We start from the raw sequence: 19,065 nt of genomic DNA, 5'->3' as shown, positions 1-19,065 counted from the left end.
CTAATGGCAAGATGGCTTTACCTGTGCTGACCCTAACTTCCCTGCAATTCCACAGTCTTTTCAGGAATGTTATTAAGAAATAGCCATCATTGCATATTTCTAACGATTGTGTTAAAAAAAAGTGCATCGGCCTAGAACATGGCCATCCTTTTTGGTTCCAAATTAATTGTGCTATCTGCTGGAGATAACCTCTTTTTTTAAAAAAAAAAAGGGGGGGGAGAAAAGAATTGCTAGCCTGTTGGAATAAATACTGGCTGCTTTGAGTGTGTGTGAATTTCTGCTGCAGTTCTTGCTAACATTTAATAATGCTGCCGCTCTTTAGCTTCCCATTTTCAATAAGCCTGGCCCTCAATCTTGTTAGAAATTACTTGAAATGATAAATGGTTAGTTGATTCATCTTTGTGAACACATGATTAACTTGTTTGAATGATTTATAGCCAATTCATAATGGGGTTGCCACCTTCTGGGGTGGAGGGATGGTGAAGAACAGAGCCATGGCTCGTTTTCTTATAGTAAATCAAGTATACACTACTACATATTTCATTAGCAGCAAGGCTATGCTAAAAGGAAAATGCTTAATGGAAGGCAAGCATCACAGATATTTTTTTTAAAGACAGAGCAGCAACTCCATAAAACAATCACATTTGTCATGGTTTAGGACAAATTTTAACAAAAAATTGCAGCTGTATAACACACATGGCTGTTTTTTTTTACCCACCTGCAGAGCTGATAACACCCCCAGTCCCTCTTTAAATAATGCAACATGCTCTTTTTTTCTACATACATATCTCAAATTTATAACAATACTCATAGTAAAATGTACACAGTGGTATTCCAAACTTTTGAAAAGGGACTGAAGCCTTTTTAAATAAAGTTTTTTAGCTGTAAACTTTGTGTATTGGGGTGGGGGTAGTTTTGTTTTACTGCATACATATTGGGAATGTTCAAAAGTGTTAAGCAGTTTGGAGCAGGCTGTGGGATTACTTTTTCCCTGCCTTTGGAAGTACTAATTTCCCCAGTCCTTCCTCTGCTGGCCTTAACCGTGACTGAACTTAACATCTGCAACTACATTTGGTTATGATTAAGGCTAACCAAAACTGGAAATCTGAGAGAACCTTGGTTACACTTAACTGCTGATCATATTTGGGTTTGGATACAACTCTAAACCATAGCTTGTTCAGCTTTAACCCACCCAAGCCAACTAATTATGGTTTGTGTGAGGCCAGCAAACCACTGCCTGAAATTATGGTTTTATATTGGCTTGTGTTAACTGTGATTTGTTATATCAAAACTCAGTATCGTATCTTAATCCTAGTCCATTCCTCTGCCACTAGCTTGGCTACCGAGATGCAAGGGGGAAGAGTGGCTAGAAAATAAAACTTCTCATGGGGCTATAGACCAGGCACCCCCAAACTTGGCCCTCCAGCTGTTTTGGGTCTACAATTCCCACCATCCTTGACCACTGGTCCTGTTTAGTTAGGGATGATGGGAGTTGTAGTCCCAAAACAGCTGGAGGGCTAAGTTTGGGGATGCCTGCTATAGACACTTACAGGTGAACATTTTGAAAGCCAGGTGCTTTCCATCCATTTCACCACCCCACTTCCTCACTGATAACCTATTTATTTCATGCCCAGTTGCATAGCTCCGGAACAGCATTGTGAAAGGGACAGCAAATGCATTCATATTTAATGAGGGATATATGTTAAATGCGCACCTTTGCCAAGCTGTACCAACAGATGAATAGATAAGAGTTGCACAGTTTGACCTAAAAGCATTCCTAACTACTGTCATTGCTGCTAACTCACTTCCCATTAATGGAAAAGTCGGAAGGACTTTTGCTCTGAAGGGTCCGGAGGAACATGATAACAAAATGTGTGTTGCTCAGGGGCATGCCAAGAGTGGCTGAAGATTACACACCCATGACTCAGTGAGTCACTACATCCAGCTGTTAACCAGAAGGTTGGTGGTTCGAGCCCACCCAGGGACAGCTGTGGGCTGGATTCCTGTATTGAGGGTCCCTTCCAACTATGATTCTATGATACAATCTCCAAGAAAGAGAGTGTTCATATTTCCTGCCCCCAGTTGCTGCTGGCCAATAGTAAGAGAACTAGTGATGCCCTTCCACAATACACTTTGTTATAGCATCTAGGTATTCACAGAGGAGTCAGAGCTGCAGGAAACCAACTTTAAGCTAAATAAACTATGGCTTGTTTGCTCATCTGCAAGTAGGATCCAAGCTTCTTCTTCAAACCATGGTTAAAGCAAACTTTTGCTTATGTCCAAACACAGCCAATGTCTGCGCAATTGCAATACAGTTGTACCTTAAAAGTCGAACGGAATCTGTTCAGGAAGTCCGTTCAACTTCCAAAACGTTTGGAAACCAAAGTGTAGCTTCTAATTGGCTGCAGGAAGCTCCTGCAGGCAATCGGAAGCCGCAGAAGCCCCATTGGACATTTGGCTTCCAAAAATAGTTCACAAACCAGAACAGTCACTTCTGCTTTTCGGCATTCGGGACCCAAAACGTTCTAGAACTAAGCTGTTCGAAAACCAAGGTACGACTGTACTTTATTGTGAGTAAGATTGGGGGGGGGTGGCTACTTCAGAAGGGAAGGCTGGAGAGGCACATGATCCTGTGGCCTGCTTTTAATTGCATTACTTTGTTAAGCATTTGAGAGTTGTATGTGTGCACCAGCCTCAGGAGATTGTGAAGTAGATTTTAAATGTGAATGTACTTTTAAGGTGTGACCGTTTTTGTTTTAAACAGCTACATAACAAATTGAAATTATTTTAAACATGATTTTAGTTTAGCTTGTAGTTTTCATAAATACTTACTGATTACTGTATCTAATGCCCTTTTCTTATTTTCCCCCCCCTTAAGAATTCAGGAACAGCACAAGTGTTCAGTCTGGTTGCAGAGCGCAGAAAGAAGTTTCAGGAAATCATCAATCGGAATACTACTGAAGCCAATCAGGCTGTTCGACCCAAGACTTCAATGAAATGGTCTGCTCCAGGTGCAACTCCCCAGCTGACAACAGCTATCTTGGAAATCAAGGAAAGCATCTTGTCTTTGCTAGTGAAGCTTCACCATAAACTGTCAGGAAAGCAGAACTCTTATTACCCACCCTGGCTGGATGACATGGAAACGTTAATTCAGTGCGAAAACCCTAAGTACTTACATGGGGATGGAATGACTGCGGTGGAAAGGATTTTATTGAAAGCTGCACTTCAAAGCAGATTGAACAAACGTATCATTGAAGAAATATGTAGAAAAGTGACTCCACCTGTACCACCAAAAAAGATTAGCCCAGCAGAGAAGAAAATTTTGGACAAAGAAGAAAGGTAATTGATGGTGATGGTGGGGTTATTTCAGTGTTTGAACCGATTAGGAAGTTTAACAGTATTCTGTGTTAACAGGCTTCCAATTCTTCATTTGAGACCTTTGTGAATTTAGGACACTGGTTGGCAGTAGAGTTGACTACCAGACTATTGCCAACTATTGTTGCTGCTGGAAGAAAACAGACTAGCAGGAAGAGCTAGGGACATGGGTACTTACTGCATTTCCTTTTCCCTTGTTCCCATGTCTCAAGAGGGAAAATGTTGTCACAATCTGCCCTCCACTGTCTTAACAGAGCTGCAGTTCCAAGGGTGTGCTCGTGCGTGCATTGATTCTATTTGTGTTGCTATAAAACACATTTTTTTCTCTAAACCATACTGGCTGTGTGATACCCGCACATGAGCTTTTGTAATACGAGAGTCACTTTGCGACCTATACCGTTGTGTTTGGACATTCCTGCGCTAGCAATCACCTGATAGAATAACCTGAGCGGGCAAGACTGTGTGTCATCCTGACTCTTTTTGTGGATCCCCACCCCCAATGTGGTGAAATAGGGGCCAGGCCCCTCCCTCCACACCTTTCATGCTGCTTCTCACTCCACCTGACTGTCAAATCACCAAGTAGCTTGGGAGCCATTGCAGCATTTCCTTGTGGAGGTAAAGGTGAAGGACCCCAGTCACGGACAACTCTGGGGTTGCGGTGCTTATCTCACTTTACTGGCCGAGGGAGCCAACGTTTGTCTGCAGTTTTTCCAGGTCATGTGGCCAGCATGACTAAGACGCTTCTGGTGAAACCAGAGCAGCGCACGGAAACGGAATTTACCTTCCCGCCGGAGCGGTACCTATTTATCTACTTGCACTTTTTGGGGGTGCTTTCGAACTGCTAGGTTGGCAGGAGGTGCGCGTAGCCCTAGCACTTTCCCTACAGGTCCAAAATAGCCCGAAATGGTTGTCTCGTAACCGGACGATCCATTTCGCGCTGCCATTCCGCTTCGCAGACTCTTAAATATTGGGAAAGCGTGGGACCTGCGGTGAAATGTATATTTTTTTAGGACTCGCCTCATCTCCGTGATTTCAAGTTGCTTTATACCCCCCCCCGCCAAAATGTGTTTTAATTGTCGTAATTCACCCTGCGATTTTAAGGTGAAGGGTGGGCAATTAATTAAAAATCCAAATTGGCCTAATGAGGATTGAGTGTGCCTGGTGGCTACAGAATGCTGAAAGACTGTTTCGGGGAGGAGGGGATATGGAACTGAGTGGCTGGAACCCGGAACAAGGAGCACTCCTCACACTGCAACATTTGTTGCTGTTGATATTTAGGGTTTGCCGCCCCCCTTCTTTTGCACTTGCAGAATCCTTGGGGCTCCCTGTTTTAGCTACATACGGCAATAGCTCACTCCTGGAAATAGAGGAAATGACGCTTGCTTAAAGCCTTGACAGGAGAGGACGAGGAGGGGAGTGGGGAGCTTGCGTACATATGCTTTTGTGCAAATCCAAAACGAAGATGAATCTCCGCAGGCAATTAAGCTGTTTTGTGTGACCTCAGTGTGTGGAAGGAAGTCGGTAGGAATACAGAGTCCAGTTTGCCGTAATGAAGACGGAGCAGGCTGTGAGCAGTCAGTGATGACCTATTTTCTGGTTTCTTCGTCCTGCAAAGACAAACTTGACATCACCCACATAAGTCGTTGCCATAGAAACTAAGGCATAGAGCTAAAGAAGAATTCAGCAGTGCTGCTTTGCAATATTTTTTTTCAATCATGGTGCGGAGCCCCCCTGGGCCATGGCAGAAAATCACTGAGCTGTACTGAATTTGTCAGTTTGATATGGTCTCCTTATTAAGGGTCTCTATTTACAGTTAGCCTGTTTAGCAAAGGCATAGCATTGGGTTGAGAGGAATTCCCAGGGGGTGGCGGTGGGGTTTAGTATTATGAAAGTTGCCTCATGTTCTTGATACGCCCTCCTTAAATGGGACTAAATGGTGCTTAACTGGGTACTCAGTTGCACTTGTCATACAATAAGTGATGGTGACGATGTGACAGTGGTTTTAAATTGCATAAGCTAAATCTTTGGTATCCTTGATGATCTAGAAGGTTAACTGCATAAGTTACATAAAAGAAATTAAATGGTAATAAAAACTTGCTTGTGTATATTCCTCTCCTCGGAAGCCACAATTTGGATGAGAGGATTTAAGCGCTTGTTAAAGCCATGAAAAATATTTGGTGCCATGTCCTTTGTGTATATCGGCAGCTAATTAGTCCGTTATTGTGACAGGATAATGGCAAAAAAGCATTGTATCTAGGGCAGAAGAATTCTGATTTGTTCTTGACAAGAGGTTTGTGCTGTCGAGTTAACATTTCCACTAGCTGTGTAATTACGTTTTCTGTAGGCTTTTATGCTGTTTCTCTAGAGTTTTTAGGGAAGCTCACATCCTTCTCTGAGACAGTAGAAGCATGGTTTTTGGTTGTGCAAAACCCCAGCGTTTTAACTGAGTCAGGTTCCTAATAAAATTAACATTCATTTTCTGTGTACATTTCATCCTGCTATGAATGTTGTGGTTTTTTTAAAAAATAAATCTTGTATTTCTATGTTGTGAACCGCCAAGATCTATGGACAGAAGGCGGGATACAAATTTAATTGATAATAATAATAATCTGCCACATCTTTTCACAAGAGATCTAAAAAGCCCTGGACAACTTAAGACCTTGATACCTGCAATTGCACTTCTCCCCACCCTGTCTTGACCAAAGCTTCAGATTTTCCAGGGAAGGCCAAGGCTCCTTAGCATACTGTCTTGATGTGTTATACAACATGCCATTATGTGGGAGAGGTCTCCTCTGTGGTGGTGCCCTACTTGCTGAATGTCCTCCACTCTGGCACCAATCTTGTTTTTATTTTGGTGTTCGGCTAAAAACCGGGTTATTTAGCCATTTGTAATGGCCATCACTTCTGTTTTTTAAGATTCTTTACTGTTTCATTGTGCATCCATTCCTGATCTGTAGTTGGGAGTTGTTGTTTTAATTACTACTGTGCCCCACTCTGAAATGCTTGGATGGAGGATATATTTTAATCAATTAATAAATTGGTCAATAAAGCCCTCTGCAGTGTGGGTGGAGCATGCTCTGCTGCTGTCTTAGACTGGTCTGGAGTTCAACTAAGAGGAGAAGGAAGATGTAGAGAGGAAGCATACATCAAGGGCTTCTGGTATATTTGGTAATTAAAGCTTTGGGGTCTTGGGAGATTGACATGCAATAACATCTGGCAAAAATGACAGTTTCAAGTTTTATGTAACTTTTTAGATCTTCTTGTACTCTGCCAACCTAAAAACAGAGCTTATGAATTGAGCTGTCTTGGCATTTGTTCACAATTGTCCACCATCTTCTCTTTCACCTAGGCGACAGAAGGCCAGGGAGAGGCAACAAAAGTTGTTGGCTGAATTTGCATCAAGGCAGAAAAGCTTTATGGAAACCGCCATGGATGTTGGTAAGGTTTTAGTCTCCATTTTTCTTAATGTGGTTTTTTTTCAGGTCTCAAGATGTTTGCAAATGAGGCTAAAGGAGTATTGTTTCCTAGGGCACATTTAATGATGAGAAACAGGATATTTAGACTGAAGGGAGCGAGAAACAGCTTCCCCACGGGAGTTCATTGTAGAACCCTCAAGGAAAGTTATTGTTGTTGCCATAAAAGTAGTGGCTCAGTCTTCTGGTTTAGCCACATAACTGTAGTGATGGCCCTCCACTCGAATCTCTTCAAATCCTGCACATAAACTCACCCAGCAGCTTTGTGCGTGGGTTGAAATGGTAGGGGAGGGTAAAAGGAGCCCTCCAACCCCTCCCCTGGCTAGGGAAATCTTACTACATGGTAACTTCATGACATGGAGTAAGATTTCCCTAGCCATGGTAAGTCTTACCATGTAGTAAGATTTCCCTAGCCAGGGGAGGGCTTCCCCCCTATCAAAACAAGCCAATTGATAGAAATGCTGCCACCACCCTTTGCAAATAACTGCTGCCAGCCCAAACAGAGGGAAAAAGGGATAAACCCCCCTGCTTTTCTGGCTGCACAGCCTGTGTTCACTTTCCGTGAGCACAACTAAATTCCAGAACAGTAGGAGCGAGCAGTCTGGAGCACTTTAGACTTAGCTTTGCCTCATGGAAGTTCCCCCCAAAAATCCACAGACTAGAAATAATCTTTTAAAGGTTTATTTAAAGAAAAACACATATCATATCAAAATTACATAGTTCCCAATAGTTCCCAACAAGATGTTGTTCTTTAGTTAATTAGTTGTTTAGTCGTGTCCGACTCTTTGTGACCCCATGGACCAGAGCACGCCAGGCACTCCTGTCTTCCACTGCCTTCCCGGAGTTTGGTCAAACTCATGTTAGTAGCTTCAAGAAAACTCTCCAACCATCTTGTCCTCTGTCGTCCCCTTCTCCTTGTGCCCCCAATCTTTCCCAAGATCAGGGTCTTTTCCAGAGAGTCTTCTCTTCTCATGAGGTGGCCAAAGTATTTGAGCCTCCGCTTCAGGATCTGTCCTTCCAGTGAGCACTCAAGGCTGATTTCCTTCAGAATGGATAGGTTTTATCTTTTTGGTAGTCCACATCACTTGATTGAGAATTTTGTAAGCCACCCTGAGAAATCATTAAAGGGCAGGATGTGAGTACTTTGGATGTCAGTATTGGCGGATGGTGCATTTCCGGGCACGATTCAAAGTGTTGGTGGTGACCTTTAAAACCCTAAACAGCCTCGGCCCAGTATACCTGAAGGAACATCTCCACCCCCAGCGTTCAGCCCGGACACTGAGGTCCAACACCGAGGGCCTTCTGGCAGTTCCCTCCCTGCGAGAACTGAGGTTACAGGGAACCAGGCAGAGGGCCTTCTTGGTAGTCAGATGTCAAGGAAATAAACAACTATCTGACTTTTAGAAGACATCTGAAGGCAGCCCTGTTTAGGGAAGTTTTTAATGTTAATGTTTGATGTTTTGCCGTGTTTTTGGTATTCTGTTGGGAGCCGCCCAGAGTGGCTGGCGAAACCCAGCCAGATGGGCAGGTTATATTATTATTATTATTATTATTATTATTATTATTATTATTATTTTGTTATAGTCAAAGAACCAAGACAGTAATTTGCTCCCCAAGACCCAAGTTCTGGCTCAGCAGATAAACTGTTAGATCCAGTGTCTGGTGCCAAACAGAAGTGATTTGGGGAGTGAGGAAGACAAGCCAAGAAGGAGGACATGTTCTGTGTTGACCTGAAACAATTCTGTGTAAGGGCTAGAATAGCAGCAAAGTCACCTGTCATCTCCATAGCTTTGGTCTAAGGCAGTCTGGTTGCTGCATGGTTGGGAAACTACCTGAGAAAACTGTGTATGCCACCTTGAGTTCCTTATGGTAATAATACTGATAATAATGTTATTATTTATACCCTTCCCATCTGGCTGTGTTTCCCCAGTTCCTTGGGGGAAAGGCAGAATAAAAATGCAATGCATACAGAAGAACTCATGAGTGGCCAACCAATGGTGTAAGTCAGGGATAGCAGGGCCTGAAGGAAAACCCATCGGTCCCTATTCCTGGTATAAGCGGTTGGATTTTGTGACACTGCTATTGTCAGTGGAGAAAGACACATTCAGTCCATATTGCAGCAGATGACTGATTTTCAAACCTGTCTGACTTGCAAGTGGAATCACCTCATTTTAGAATTCTATCACTTGTGATTTTGTATTTTTTTAAAAAAATTATACAGAACTTAATGTGTTGTGGTTTAATGTTAATCCAGAGAATTCATATGGAACATCCTTTTGACAAGTGGGTAATACTCAGCGTGATTCTGCAGCCCAGCTTTCAATTCTTGGAGCAAATTATTTTTGAGGAGTAGGGAAGGTACATACAATACTCATTTTAATAGCAAGGTGACATAGGTTTTCCCAGCACCTCTCCTTCTGGATTTTATAGGACAATAGATTAGCTTCTACTTATCATCTGGGAATACACATGCTGAGTTAGGGCAAAAGATATTAACATTCTGAGAGTTGCTTCTGTGCTTGGAGACCACCTTGACACACAGTGCTTTGCAAGAGCAATGTTGCTTCCAGTTAACAGATTGTAAAAACCACACTTAGCATGTGGGGTTTCCAGTGCTTAAGCTAAAGCGTTGCAGAATGTTGCAGAAACATACAACATTTAGTGTCGAGTTAGGCATTATTCTCATGGATCAGATACATTGGCTGAGATAGTTTCAGTAACCTAGTGCTACTTGATATTTGATTTGAGTGTTTTGCTCTGTTTTGTTTTTAAAGATGTATACATTTGACATTGTTGAAAGCTGTTTGGGCATTTATGAGTACCAACCATACATTTTATCCACAGTTCCTTTATTCACAGTAATCTATTATTAGCTGGGTAAAAAAACCAGTTGTGGCTAGTGGTAGCAGTCGCCCTAGTGTAGTGGTAATAGTATACATTTATTTTCCCAGTTGCTTACAAATGCCTAGGTAATTTCAATATGACCTACTACTACCAAATTTATAATTTATACCCTGCCCATCTGGCTGGGTTTCCCCAGCCACTCTGGAAAGCTTCCAACAAAAGATTAAAAATACATTGAAACATCAGTCATTAAAAACTTCCCTATACAGGGCTGCCTTCAGGTGTCTTCTAAAAGTCAGGTAGTTGCCTATTTCCTTGGCATCTCGTGGGAGGGCATTCCACAGGGCGGGCACCACTGCCGAGAAGGTCCTCTGCCTGGTTCCCTGTAACCTCACTTCTCGCAGTGAGGGAACCGCCAAAAGGCCCTCGGTGCTGGACCTCAGTGTTCAGGCTGAACGATGGGGGTGGACACTTCTTCAGGTATACTGGGTCGAGGCTGTTTTAAAGGTCATAATGGAAAATAATGGCTGTTTCTGAACCATTGCGAATGTTCCCTTCTCTTACAATAAAGCTGTGCTCAGAATCCACTGATTCCAATTAATAATAACCCTTGCACATACTGTTTTTGAGCTGCTGTAGCCTTTTAGCTAGACCTACATACAGTGGAACCTTGGTTTACGCCTACCTCCGTTTATGAAAGCCTCCGTTTACGAACGCCGCAGACCCGGAAGTGTTTACATCCGGGTTCCACGGCGTCTGATGCGCAGAAGCGCACGTGCAGAAGCGTGCCTTCGGCGAGCGAACGCCTCGGCGGAACAGATTGCATTCACAAACCAAGGTACCACTGTATAATGTTCTCCAGCCTGTATGATCTAACTGCAGAACTATGAACTATGTGTTTGCTATATTTAAAGTAATATAATCAAGTTCTTAATTTAGGCCAGTACTGCAGTGGCTTTTAAGTCTGGTTTGGAAAACTTTTTAAAAAGAACCATTATTAAACAACAAACGGATTTTGTGCCAAAATCTAAAGTCGCTCACCATGTGCTGCTTTCATGTGCTACAGCGATGAGGAGACTCTAACAAGATATTCTATCTTTAGTTAACTGGTTGATTTAATCAGTTTCAAGCAGCTATAACAATTGCCTAATAAATCAGTGATGTTATTGAAGATGCTTGCTCCTTTCCTATACTGAACAACAGAGGTGACTTCCTTATTGTTGCTATGGTCCTGCTGCTATGTAGTTAGTAATCGAAACACTGCATATTCAAATCCTATTGACTTCAGCAGGAAAAGTTGAAGCACACATTTTAATAATCTGTCAAAGTACAGGAATACTCGGTGTGGGATGCTCCTTCTGCATGGCTGTGCAGCCTATGACTGGAGGGTTAACCAGATGTAATGGTTAAAACAATAACTTAATGAATTGTTTTCTATACAGAGATATATCCTATGATTCTGTAGATTGGTGATTGATTTGTATAGTGTGGTTGACTTCTCTTGTCACAGCAAGCCTTAACATTTGAATGTGTTTATATTCAATACTCAATTGAAAATACATGCCATTATATTTCCAAAGCCTTTAAAAAGCTTTTTTTTAGTGATTTATTAGGAAAGCTTTCCTAATGGATTCTTTTTTATCTTTGGAAATGGTGACCTGAATTCCTTTATAGGTTGAAAACATACAGGAGAAAGGTTGTTTTCCTATTTACTCATTATGTCTAACTTCCCTGAGAGAGATTAATATGGAAATACTATACTTTAAGCAGGCATCTCCAAACTGCGGCCCTCCAGATGTTTTGGCCTACAACTCCCATGATCCCTAGCTAACCATTTAAGGGATCACTTCTATAGTGCGTAACTAGAGAAATTAATATGGAAATGCATTGGTTTTCAAACATGAAGATTACAGTATTCATTTCATCTGTTGTTCTTCCACTTGCCACTGGGTGGTGGTAAAAGTGCATATACTGTACTGTAGTGTCAAAAACAATAAGCTTAAGTGTCAAAGACAATATGCTTCCTTTTCTTCCTGCTCCCTAGTTTTCCCCCTAGATTTTGTCCTTTGGCAGCATTGCCATTAAGAAACTAAAGGAAAACAGCATCTTGACCAAGGTTACACTTTTCTCCTTGCCTGTGATAATGGAGTTCTTTGTCAGGGACTTGAATGTGCAGCCAATCTCTGCAGGAAGCAGTTATGTCAGCCCAATGCTTGGTTTTGCTCACCATAGAGCTGGCAAAGCTCCTTGTGCTGTGGTTCCTGGCAACCAGCTGGCTGTTGGGGGCTTCAGAAGCACCTTGCAATGGACTTTGACAGGTGGGCAGAACAACCCACCTATAATTTATCTGATTACCTTGGTTTATTGGCCGGTGGGTTGTCTCACTCCCCTGCCAAAGTTGGTCCAAGTGGATGGGGACAGATAATGATCTGGCCCACCAGGCTGAAAGTGTTCCTCACCCCTGTTCTAGTCCCTCAGTGAGAGAAAAGTCCCACAGGATGCTTTCTAAATGTTGTTCTGGTTTTTCTCATCCGTTGTCTCATGCCAAGTCCCAACTTTTCAAAGAAAAAACAGGAGTTAGATAAGGGGCTCTTGAGATGAAACACATGGAACATTCCAGTGCCTCCACGTTAAATTAATAAATCAGTGATGGTGGTGGCTGTTTTATTTGATATGCATTAATCTTTTCTTTTTGTGTACATATGTTGGCTGCAGCTACATAGATTGCAAAACTGGCCAATGCAGCAGCTTCTCAGTCTCTTCCTGTAGTGGAGGTGGGGACAAGCTTGTCCTACCATCCAAATACTGCAAGGAACATGCTTTACACTCCCCCCCCTCTCTCTGTGTGTAACATAAACATAATTTATAGTAGCATGGAGATAAAGCTCAGTGTGGACAAAATTTAAAATATGTACCATCCTTAGGTGGAAAATAGTAACACGCTGCAATTTATAATTGTTATAATGGTCCAACTGACAAGCCAGCGTTGCATTTACCCATTTACTTATGAAAGTGTCAGTTCTTCACTAATACAGTTTGCTTCCTCTGATCCTTAGAGTCACCAGATGCAGAAATTGCTATGGAGATAGCAACAGCAGAACAGCATGTCCCTGAAGCAGTGTATGATTGTGTTATTTGTGGACAGAGCGGCCCTTCCACTGAGGAGCGACCTGCTGGATTAGTTGTGCTCTTACAGGCCTCTTCAGGTAGGACTGAAGAAACAGCTTACTGAGTTGGAAGAAGATAGGTAGATATCTGAGAATATTTTAACGGCAGCTAGTGTTTGCTGCACTTCAAAGGAGCTGCAGGAAAAGTGTACATACGCCCATCTCACATGGTTATATCCTTGAGCTTTTTGTTGTATAAAACCAAAGCGAGGAACCTTTGTCACCCTGAGGGTTGTGTGTCCCATCCTGGCAACCTCCACATGCCCCGTATGGACAGGGTCAGAGACACAAGTGGGTGGGGCAACAGACATGATTCTTACCTTTGCACTGTACGCTGCGTTCTAGGCCATGCAGAAGCCAGAGGTTTCTATCCATACACACCCTCTCCATCTGCTATCCAGGAAAGCAAGGTGCATTATCACACTTCACAAGCACATTTCTGCCAGCAAAAATCACTGGTTAGGAAGCCATGGGCCTAGCCAGGCAAGAGTGTATGTCCTGCTGGGAGAATATGGTGTGTTGATGTGACCTATGGCTAAAAAGTAGAACTACTTCAGTTGTGCTTCATTTCCTGCTCTGCTGATGATGACATTATTTCTCCCTGCAGTTTTGGGGCAATGCCGCAATACTACTGAGCCCAAGAAGCTGCCAACCTCTGAAAAGGAGCAGATTTATCCTTGGGATACGTGTGCAGCAGTTTATGAAGCCCGCCTCGCCACATTGCAGCACTTCTTTAAAGATGTAAGTTTTCTGCAGCAGTATGTTTCAATGGTGTTCTGTTTCTTGCACTTCATTTAAATATTTAGCTATATTAACTGCTATAATTTTTCTGACGACTTCTTTGAATTCTAATATCAACTACGAATTACTTCAGATGATCTCTGTGAGTGTTCCACAGGGATTAGCATCTGCTAGAACCCGTGTCTCTGATTGTGCACACCGTTCAGTTTAGGACATGTATGTTGAAATGCTTGCTCAGAAGTGAAAATAGCTGCTTATCAGTGTCACAGTTAGGACTGTGGCAAACCAGCAGTTTTAAGGGCATTTTGTCTCCCAGAAGAGGAGTGCAATTTGAAAAGGACAGAGCACTTCTTTATGGCAGTGATTTGATCTCCATTCTTCCTCTTCCTCTTCCTCTTCTTCTCCTTCTTCCAAAAAACAAAACCCTGTTTAAAAAACTATTGACTCTGGTACTGGGATCAGCGGTGATGGAACAGAGCCCTTACCATGATCACATTTCCTCCTAAGAATATCTCTTGAACTATGCAAGCATGTTTTCACAAAAAAGGAGAGAGGAGTCCACTATTGTTCTGGCAAACTGTTCCAGGGCCCAGTAGTTGTAGTTCAGAGAAAAACAAATATATTGAAATTTCTCCACATAATTTGTCACCTGCAAATGGAATGGTGAATTTGGCTGGGTCCTGATTACAGCTCCTTGTTTGTGAAATTAGTATACAACTGATGGGATTTTTTAAAAAACATGTCTGGTGCGATGTACTAAGAAATCAGATGTTATTTTCTGCTTCACTTTGTCATATGTTCTACCTCTCATTTACATTATTTGCTGAAAGGAGCAAAGCTACATGCAATAACATTTCCTTCTGTAGAGGGGAAACACAATAATTTCACATCCTTATAGCCTTTCCTTAGAGCAAATGGGAGGCACGAAACATGGCTTTTCAACAACACTAGCATGTAGACCTTGTTACTACATCTAGTTATAATATTCCCATAAAACCAGAATTTACTTAAATTGTAAACTAAAATATAAAAGCATTGCTTCCTTTCTAGCCAACCAGTGAATGAATAGTTTGGGGTGCATGCATAACCCACTGCACACAAAGAACATTTTCATACATTTCAAACGTTTTAGTCATTTTTATTGTTTTGTTAAAGGGGGCCACATGCGTTTGATTGTGTGAAAAGATCTGAAGTGCCTTGGTACCTGTTAGAAGAGCACTTTATTAGCAATTCTAGACCTTTCTGAAATGCAACATCTGAGCACTGGGAATTCTCCCACTTAGGAAACTGGATTACTCTTTGATTTTTTTAAAAAAAGTATATTCCAACTCAGATATTACTTGGATCAAATGTTTTGCTTTTTCCAGCTTTCCAGATCATTATTGTGCTAAAATGGTCACAGTAGGAAAGCATTAATCCTTAAATTTCTCTTGGCGCAGAAACGGAAACCTCTGTTAAAGCTCTTGAATAGTTTGTTCACCTCAGCTAAGGAATAGGGGAACAAATCCTGTTTTTCTAAAGTTACCTCTTTCCAATTTTTTAAACACACACACACACACGGCTTTTATTCAGCTGGACCTGAATGGAGCTTAGTTCCAGCACCTCTCAGGTGTGTGCCATTGCCATTCTAAGAGGGAGAAGTTCATGTCACCTCTTTTTCTAGAATAATAGTACTGTGAGTATTAATAATAATAATAATAATAATAATAATAATAATAATAATAATAGGAAAAACCAGCAGCAGTTCACATCTATGATACGTTAACAATCAGTTCATTCATTTTAAAATAAACATAAATTCATATAAGCCCTCCATATGTCCAAATAGGTATCCTCATGAAATTGTTACGGTATCTGTAATAAATATGTTCAAATGTAGCCAGGCAGTATGGTCCACAGACCATAGAATCCTTCTAGGCTTATTTGCGATTTAGGTGAGAGGTATAAAAATTTTAACCCACATTATAAATTCTTTAGAAAATCTAAATTTGTCCAAAGTAGCAAACATAAAGTGCCTTGGTGGTATCCTAGCATCCGCTGAGAATCACCTTTCAGGAGAGTGCTAATGGGACCTTTTCAGCATCTAAGGAAATAAGTGCAGCTGGATCATTTCTAAGACTGTTTAAAGCAGCCAGTTGGGTCACCAGTCTTGGGTGATGAGCTCCCTGTCTATGCTGAATAAATCTTGCTTGATTCACATGCACTATGGTTAATACCACTGCCTTAACTCTTATTAGCCTGAATCTCTGTTCATACCCTAACATCTATTCCAGTTAAAGAAATCGGCCTATAACTTTCCAAAATTGTCATGGTCTTTACCAGGCTTAGATGTAACAGAAATATATGCACCATACATTGGAAGTTGAACAGGAACCTTATTCGAAGACCTTTTGATAAACACATAGATGATTAGGGATTTTTTAAAAAATCTGACTTTCTTGGCCCTGGCTCTTTCCTGGTCTTCACTTTATGAATAACATTATATGTTTAAATTAAACAACTAATTACTTGTAACTTATTTTAATTGTGATTAATTTACATTTTAATTGGTGGTGGAAAGATATATGATTTTTCTTTACCCCCCTTTTTTAAAAGAGTTCCTGTCTGCAATCGGTATCAATTGGCTGGGAAGGAGGTGTGTATGTACAAACCTGTGGCCACACGTTACACATAGATTGCCATAAATCCTACATGGAATCATTGCGGGTAAGTTAAAATGGACATTTCTGGATATTGAGCTTTTTTACTCATTAAGTACTATAGGCTTTACTGTTGGCATCGATAGAATCCCAGTGATGCCTTTATGTACCATCTGGATTTTTTTTAAAGAAGCTGCAAAATCCATCTTTTGAAATATAATGCAGTGCTTTATTAACCCCCCCCCCCCACCTATCTCCACTTAAATATTCTCATATATAAAGTGTTATGGTATTGACCATGAAAAATACAAAAATAACATATTTGTTCAATTTTCAATGCTGTCCTATTTCATTGAAGTTGGATGGGCTTCACAGTACACTGCCCCTGTTGGTAACATTTGAATTTGCTAATCTGCTATGTTAGAAACATCTGAATATGGGGTGTAGTGATGGGCCATGGATGATGCAGCAATGGAGCTTAAATTATTGCTTCTTGGGCAATGATTCTGATTCAAATAAGATAGCTTCCATACTTGAATCAAAGTGGCTTGCAGCAACCACCCTATGGCAGTGGGGAATGGGGTGTGGGATCGAACAGCTTTAAAGCGTGATCGCAGTTCACAATGTGGACAAGGTATGCTCAGTGGTCTTTAAAATTAGAGAGGGGTCCCTGCCAAACGACTGCTTTGTGCTTATCACGATGAAAGCCTCACTCACCTGAGCTCTCATTGGTTCTGTGAAAGGAAGTGTAGTCATAGATAGACAATCTGTGAAAGTAACAATCTTTTCGTAGCCACCAGTGTTGCCCTCCATTGCTTGCGATAGAGTCCCCCCTCCCTAAAAAGGTAAAGGGACCCCTGACCGTTAGGTCCTGTCGCGGACGACTCTGGGGTTGCGGCGCTCATCTTGCTTTACTGACCGAGGGAGCCGGCGTACAGCTTCCGGGTCATGTGGCCAGCATGACTAAGCCGCCTCTGGCAAACCAGAGCAGCACACGGAAACGGCGTTTACCTTCCCGCCAGAGCAGTAGCTATCTATCTCCTTTCACTTTTTGGCGTGCTTTCGAACTGCTAGGTGGGCAGGAGCAGGGACCAAGCAACGGGAGCTCACCCTGTTGTGGGGATTCGAACCGCTGACCTTCCGATTGGCAAGCCCTAGGCCAAAAAAGCATCACATGTCTCCCCTTGCCTTGTAACAGAGAGAGAATTAGGCTTAGGGAAAAGCTTATGGGAGGAAGTCAGTGTGACACTATGGAGACTGGTACATCAGTGCACTCATTAGTTGAACCCGGTCCATAGTCTTTCAAGTGTTTTGTTGAGGTTGTTACAGATACCTAGGATAAGAAAATGATGATTCAGTTCTCTTTTCCTGGAGAATCACTGTTGCCATGTCTACAGAGAATTGAGCATTTGCTGCTGTAATTTACAAGTCGAGAGTACTTATCATTAAGGACCCTTAAAAAAAAGAAAGTGCCCTGTTTCCCCCGCCCCCAACATGCTCTTCCCTTAATATCCCTCTCCTGCTTGTTGATTTTCTGCTGCAAATGGACCTCGCACTGGCATTAAAAGGCAAACTGGCACTGGCATTAAAAGGCAAACAAAAGCTGGGAATTCTGTGTTTGCGTAACAGTGATGAAAAGGTTGTCTGAATAATTAGAAGTCTTAACATTAAGCATTTATTCATTAAATTGGTTGGTTACAAAAATAACTACACTTTACCTTGTAGCTGAGCAATTGTTCTTTTATTTCTGGACTTGCTGTCACTAGAACTTAGTATTGTCGCTTCACGGATTCATTAGTATTTCTGTTTTCTTTAGAACGACCAGGTTCTCCAGGGCTTTTCAGTGGACAAAGGAGAATTTACTTGTCCTCTGTGTAGGCAGTTTGCTAACAGCGTTCTTCCATGTTATCCTGGCAACAATGTGGAGAGGAGCCTTTGGCAATGTCACAGCAACAAGAATATGCAAGATCTCATAAAGGAGGTGGAAGATCTTCAAGAGCAGCTGGGAACTTTCCCAGTAAGCATCAGTGTAAGGCAGAAAGATCCTTGTTAATTTGTCTCCATCTTTCAACATTCCTTTTCATTCTCTCTTTCTCCTTCCCCAAACTCATTTGCATTTTATAGAATTTTAAAGCTGAATATCCCCTCCCATCACTCTGTTAAGCACTTAAGAGCTTAAATAACGTTAACATTTTAACAGTTAAGCTCTGTTACATCACCTTTAAAATAGGATATGATTATGTGAGCATTTTGCTCCTGCATTTCAGTCTATGTATTTATTGGCCGTTAAAAGTCATTCTTTCCAGCTTCTCATCTTATACAGAACTGAACTGCATTACATGGAACTCATAATTTCTTTATGATACAAAGCATCAATCACTTGTAACTAGAAACCATTTGAAGTGTGTCAATCAAGAATGCAGATTATTCCTTTTACTAGGACTTTTATGCATTTTGAAGTTTCACAGTGACATTAAAAAAGGTGCAGTTAAAATTATAAGCCTTAGTTACATACACTGTACATTAAAACAGTACTTTTTCTTGAGACCTATTAGTGTTTTAAAATTCTGTGTTCATATTTACTTATTCCAATGTATGCCTAGTTGAATATGTTTATTATAAAATGCATTTGGTGCCTTTGAGGGGCAAACTCCTTCAAGGCGGTTTACAATAAAACATAGAAATAATTGTAGAATGTAGAAGAGTGGTTCGTCCATCTCCATAACTGTTTAGATTTAGTTTCATTATGTAGAATTCAGTATTTCAGCTGTTGATGTATGACTGTTACATAATTCGTAAAAGTAATTCTTAACTTCCCGAGGGTGT

The 19,065-nt window shown here is 41.4% G+C and overlaps 1 protein-coding gene across 1 annotated transcript in view; it reads left to right on the top strand.

Annotated features, from left to right (window-relative positions):
• UBR3 (ubiquitin protein ligase E3 component n-recognin 3) overlaps positions 1-19,065 on the top strand; it is an 87,897-nt gene that overhangs the window by 38,232 nt on the left and 30,600 nt on the right. The window contains exons 23-28 of the mRNA XM_035135671.2: positions 2,879-3,339; positions 6,725-6,813; positions 12,749-12,898; positions 13,467-13,600; positions 16,196-16,306; positions 18,056-18,256. Coding sequence (XP_034991562.2) covers positions 2,879-3,339; positions 6,725-6,813; positions 12,749-12,898; positions 13,467-13,600; positions 16,196-16,306; positions 18,056-18,256 — 1,146 coding nt within the window. The remainder of the gene's footprint in view (positions 1-2,878; positions 3,340-6,724; positions 6,814-12,748; positions 12,899-13,466; positions 13,601-16,195; positions 16,307-18,055; positions 18,257-19,065) is intronic.

Source organism: Zootoca vivipara, chromosome 1, assembly GCF_963506605.1.
Source record: "Zootoca vivipara chromosome 1, rZooViv1.1, whole genome shotgun sequence".
In the NCBI taxonomy this organism is placed as follows: domain Eukaryota; kingdom Metazoa; phylum Chordata; class Lepidosauria; order Squamata; family Lacertidae; genus Zootoca; species Zootoca vivipara.
Note: the sequence above shows the minus strand (reverse complement) of the source record. Positions and strands in the feature narration are given on the sequence as shown.